Below are 6,000 nucleotides of genomic sequence, written 5' to 3'. Positions count from 1 at the left end.
CATCATGCAGTTTCCTCGGGGCCTCCACAGAGTGCTCAAAATGGCTGATGCTGGCATTGGTAAGGGGTTATCTGACTGGGTGTTAGTCCTTTGGCAGCCAGGGTATCAAGGGGGAAATCCAACACTCCAATTAGGGAGCCAAATTGCCTCCCTGCCGGTGCATCTTTGCTTGTTTACAGGCAAGTGAGCATCAGGAGTGCTTACAGGATGAACTTAGAGAACTGATCATTAACACTAATAGTGGTTTGAACAGCACTTTCACAGTGCTCTACTCCCGCCGCAGGGAGAGCAGGGTCTACTCATATGTCCCCCGAAGAGAAACCAGTTCTGCTGTGGGAGAAATCTTCTCAGTCTGGATTTGTGCCAGCATGCAAAGCGCTACAGACCTCCAGCAGAGAGAGAGCCCTGGGCCAACCTTGCATGGGCGCTGGCTGCCACAAGCCTTGGGGCACACTAGCAGGCAGAGCCTCTGGGCAGAGGAGAGCAATTTCCAGGTACCCTCTCCCTCCAGATCCGGGAAGTCTTTTCCCTTGAGCCCTGGGTCTCCCTCCCTCTCTGTCGACGTGGAAGACTACTCTCAGAGTGCCAGAAATTGGTTGTGGGAGCTGTTTTGTAACAGGTCTGGAGTAGCTCAAGCTGGCCTCGAACTACCTATCTAGCGGAGGGTGCCTTGATCTGCTGATCGGTCTGCCTCCATCCCACGCGTGCCCCACCACTCCTGGCTGTTGAGTTTTGACGATAGCTGGTTTGGTGTGAGTCCCGGCTACTGTTTCCTCGGAACCCGAAGACCGGAACTCGCTTGCTTTTTCGAAAATAGTTTTTTTGTCGGAGGAAAAAAACCCAGCCTGGCGCCAGGGGTGTGCCCGGAGCAGAGTGGCAGCCGGACACACGCCCTCTTGTCGCCGCCTCAGCCCGCTGAGGGTGGACTGGGCTGGGCCGAGTGGCGGGAGCCGGCTGACGCAGAGCCGGGCGGCCAGAGGATGCTCCCGAGGGGCCTCTGGCTGGGCCGGCCGTCGCTGCTGCGGGAGACCGCAATCCGCCCGCCCGCGAGTCGGAGGCCATGGCAGCCCACGCCCCAGGTAAGGCTCCCGAGCCGCCAGCGGAAAGTTTGCGTCGGGCAACTTCGGCGGGAGAGAAAGCCGCGCGGTTCGCAGCTGCTTTGCGCTGGGCGACCGAACAGGTGGTGGCCCGGGCGGCGGGGCTCATCATCTCCCCGGAGAATCACCTCTCCGAGCGTTGGGGCGCATCACTCCCGGGCGGAGTATCAGCTCGCCAGGCGGTGGGGCGCATCACCCCCAGGTGCTTCACCTTCCCGCAGCCCGGGAGCATCACCTCCCCAGAGCACCATCTCACCGGCGCATCGCCTCCCGGGCGGCGGGGCACATCACCTTCCCGGGCGCAGCCCTCCCACCCCGCGGCCGCGGTCCTGCTGAGTGCCGCCAGCCCTGCGCTCTGCGGTCACTGCGCAGCTGAAGCGGGGGGAAGGGACCTGGAGGCTCTGCCCGCCGAGGTGGGCTGTCCTCACGCCAGCCTGGGACCCGGACTTTCGCTTCCCCCAGACCGCAAGCCGCTCGCTTTCAAACGCTGGCAGTTGGGTTCTGGAACCCGAGGCTATGGTGAATCATGAGGGTGTGCTGTAACAGTTGGGCTGACACAGTTTGTGTGGTGGCCTGTGGAACCGTTGCTGGAGGAGGAGGGAAGGAGAGAGGATGGTGCGCCCAGAAGAGCGGGGAGAGGGGGAGCCCTGACCGGAGAGGTGAGGGGAGAGCCTTTGAAACAGGTTGCCTGGCCCAGCTTTGGAGAGAGAGCTGAGTCTGCCGCACACACAGCACCCTCCCGATTGTGTGTCACTTTGACTTCCCATTTCTTTTGGCCCATCTCTACTCCACCTTTGGGTTCCACCCCCCGCCCCCCGCCGCCATCTCAATGACTCAGAATTTGGATTGATGCCAGAAGTATTTCAATACATTTTTTAAAAAATGCTTTCCTTAAATGTTTGAAAGCAAACAAGTTCATTTTGCTACTAATACCTCACAAAGGGGTAAATGCCTTTAAATGTAAACTGATGAAGTAATTTGGGAGTTTTTTAAAAATTGTACTTTAAGTATTGCCCTTTAGAATCAAGAACATTCCAAACACTAACACAACTCAACCCCTTTCTTGCCTCACATAGTATAAACACAAGTGTTTTCTGTTAAACCCATTTGACAATTCTGTATTGGTGGGAATAGAACCCAGGGCCTCAGGCTTGGTATGTAAGCACTCCATCACCAGGCTACATCCCTGACACTCTAACGCTTTGAGTAGCATTTTTAAATCCCAGGACTGCCTTTCCACTCTCAAATGATCCACACCAATGTCAAGCCTTTGTCTCTATTCCCCCATCTAATGCTGTGCAGGGTTGATACGATTGCATGCCTGCACCAAATTAAAAAAATAAATACAGTGGTGCTTATTCGGTCTAATAACAGGGACACTGGAACCAGCGGTTACTACTTCAGCTGTAGCTGATCAAGCTTCTTAACCAAGCCTGAGTTTGAACGATTTCATTTGTGCAATTTTAAGTCGACCATCCATGCCATAAAGACAGTTTGCAGAACTTTAGAAGTGAAGTTGTTTCTGTCATTTTATCCATCTGATAAAATACCAGCTATTCAGAGTAAAGCCAAACCTGCAGGTTCACCTCTTTATGTGCAGCTTTGAAATCTCAGGCCCCCTTAGGAGTTTCCTATAGGACTTACATCTTCTGCAAATCAGATTACCTCCCTATAGAGATAATTTTCACTCTAAGATCTCACTGCTTTGATATGAAATGCCCTGTGGCTAAATGCAAGTATTATTCCTATATGCCCCCCCCCCAGGATTCATGCCACCCAAAGCCTGTGAAAGCAGCTGGAGAAAAGAAAAAAAAATTACTTGCTCAGGAAGTCTTAACTTGCAAGGACTTGTCATAAGTACCATCTTTAATAAGTATTCCCAGTTATAACTGGTCTTTTCTGAAAGTATGAGTGTGACTTAATAAATGTGTGAGCATTTAATAACTTTGAGAAATATATGGTTCTCATTCTTTAGATGGTAGATGGGTAATTGTTAGTGTTATATGGCTAGAAAAAAATCTGGTTTGTTGACATGGATATGTTTAGTGTTGCAGAGTTGTTTTTTTAAAGAACACATCTTGTCTAAAGCATATACGCAAACTTGAGGATATTATTATCTTTGTCCACGGCCTGGCCTGGAATCCATGGCCTTGTCTGGTGGCCGCTTCCCTGCTGCCAAGGGCCCCGGGCTGGGTGGTTGTCAGGGCAATCCAAAGCTCCTGCTGCTGTTTGTGTGCACGGACATGTCTACAGTGCCTGGTGACTTGTATCTAAACAGAATGCTCTTGCTCTTGCCTAGTTGTGCCTTTCTTAAATTGGATTTTCTGTTGCTTAGATTGAAAAACTCCCTGATATGATTTTTGTGCTTTAATACAGCATTTAAATCCCTCAAAGCTGTTTTAACAATCTTGTTAAGTGCATTTTGCCAAGAAACTTAAAGGTCAAGTATGCCTTTTATGTTTTTTAACTTTTGTGTTTTTTAAATCTCACCACAAGATGTTAACTTAGAAATTGTTCTTTTCATCTGTGAAATGTGGGGAGCACAGGGTTCTTTGCCTCTTCCTCTTCCTCTGCAGCTGGAGTGTGGGCTCTGGTTTGGGCTTCAGGGCTCTCAGAGAGCACATGGCTGTGATGGTGATTGGTATTTGCATGAGAGAAAAGACCTTGATCTTTTGACTTGAAAGTAATTCTAGACCGGTTTGTCCACTAAATTACCACCTTCTCAGTATGTTGTAGGAATGAGTGCTTTTATTATTTTTTAAGAAGGTCTCACTTTTTTATCTAATATAATTTAGTAACGTTTGTGCTGTTTTATTGGAAACTAAGATAGTAAATCATTTCGTATCTTGGCAGATGAATATTTGTTGAATGAGGCACCTATGAAACTAAAACAGAAAGCCTGAGCTTGAGTGTTGGCTGATTTACTTAACATCGGCCATACGATGTCAGCATGTGTTCGGGCCAGCTAATTTAGTTGGTGTTGGACAACTGGGACTTTAGGATTGCCAGCTGGCCTGGTTCTGACATCACTCAGCTCTGTGAATTTGGCTAACATATTCAGCTGTATGGACCTGGTGTTTTGCCCTTTCAAAAATAAAGAGATTTATTTTCTTGATCTTAAAGCTCCTTCCCATTCTATGATTGTCATTTGTTATTTTAACAGAGGATGTGACATACCTTTGAACAGAATACTGTCAATTTCAGGAAATAGTGACTGAAGACTTTCATGTTGGGTCATCAGTATAGTGCTGCTTTCTCGCTGGGGAGAGTAATAGTATTCCTTTTACAGTTTGGACTTTGAATGCTTACTGAAGGCCCATGTGTTAAAGGTTTGGACCCAGATGGAAGTGCTCTTGGGAGGTCATGGGACCTATAGGGGACGGCCTGGTGGGAGGACACTAGGGGATTGGGGTGTGCCGGTGAAGAGTGATTGGGACTGTGACTCCTCCCCTTGTTCTTCTTGATGCCATGCTGTGAACAGCCTTCTCTACCACATGCTCTCTCTATGATACACTGTCCTGCCACAGTCCCAAAACAACAGGGCAAAGTGTCATGGGCTGAAATCTCTGAAACCATGAGACAAAATAAATGTTTCCTCCTTTAAAGTTAATTACATCAGAAATTTTGTCCCTGAACAGAAAGCTAGACCACGTTTCAAAAGAAATTTAAATGTATTAGTATGTCCTGTTTCACCACATTCTCTCCTCCCCCTTCTTGGGAGACCCACACATCCACGCCGTCTGAGGTCCCAGGGTTGACCGACCCACAGAATACCTTCTGTTTGGGTTTTGCATAGTTTATGACATCCCAGAGGGGGTGACTTACAAAGACATGAAACTCTGCCATCAGCGTGTCCCACACCCTTGCCTGCCTTTAGCTGCTCTGTTCCCAGTGCTCAATATGGTGACAGCTCCTCCCCTTCATGCAGCTAAGGTCAACTGATTGGGTGGGAGAGGTGATGGGCTTGGGCCTGCTTGACTCCCGCAGAGTGTGGGAAGGAGTCAGGACAATAGCTTCCATCACAGTGGTCAGCCAGAGGAACTTCATGTTACATGTCCTTACAGAACAGATTAAATCTCTCTCAATATTTTATTCTAGTATGTTCATCTATGAAGTGTGACTTATTCAAGAGTATCTATAATGGAACCCCAACTTCACTCTGGATATCTCCAGCTAACCTGAAGGCTGTAAGTTTACAGGGAATTAACAAAATAGAATATACTAGAAGAATCTGGTTTTAGATCCCACTTAACTCAGTATTATTTTGCTTATTTTATTTTTTAAACTTATACAAAGACAAATTATTAACAGGAAGTAATTTGAAGACTCTTGTTTATAGTGAGTGGGTCTGGTGACACCGTTCTGTCAGGTGCTGCTGAGGGAATGAGGTGACATCTTCAATCTGTTGGTCCTTTTAGAACAAACAAGGGCTTTGAGGACCCAAGGTCTTGATACAGTTTCCTGCGGTGGCCTAGAGTTTGATATGTAGGGCAGGGTTACCCATCTCCTTGCACCCCTGGGCCACTTCCTGGATAACTCACATGGTGGCACAGTAGAAGGGTTCATCTTGGTTGTCCTTTACTTGCTAATCACACACAAATGGTTTCCTTAGCAGAGAAATCAGTGGTCTAGACAAAGGACACTGAAAGATGAAAAGATGTGTCAGACACCAAGTACATTCTCTCCTTGGTCACCTGAGGTCCAAGGCCAGTGGCCTGTTCTTTTTCTCTTGCCTTTCTAAGTTACATGTTCTTCAAACCCCATCCGTCATCAGCTTCACTTGGTTTTTAAACAATACCAGCACTCTGTTCTGTGAATTATGTGTTGAAACCTTGAGGCATGGAATCCCATGCCCAAATATTTGCACTGAATTTTCCATATTGGCATACCTGTTGACAAACAG

The 6,000-nt window shown here is 47.8% G+C and overlaps 1 protein-coding gene across 1 annotated transcript in view; it reads left to right on the top strand.

The window, feature by feature from the left end:
- Positions 1–679: 679 nt before the first annotated feature.
- Mcub (mitochondrial calcium uniporter dominant negative beta subunit) overlaps positions 680–6,000 on the top strand; it is a 76,639-nt gene continuing 71,318 nt past the window's right edge. The window contains exon 1 of the mRNA XM_029568683.1: positions 680–1,079. Coding sequence (XP_029424543.1) covers positions 981–1,079 — 99 coding nt within the window. The 5' untranslated portion in view covers positions 680–980. The remainder of the gene's footprint in view (positions 1,080–6,000) is intronic.

Source organism: Nannospalax galili, unplaced genomic scaffold, assembly GCF_000622305.1.
Source record: "Nannospalax galili isolate Female #2095 unplaced genomic scaffold, S.galili_v1.0 scaffold571, whole genome shotgun sequence".
Taxonomy (NCBI): Eukaryota; Metazoa; Chordata; class Mammalia; order Rodentia; family Spalacidae; genus Nannospalax; species Nannospalax galili.
Note: the sequence above shows the minus strand (reverse complement) of the source record. Positions and strands in the feature narration are given on the sequence as shown.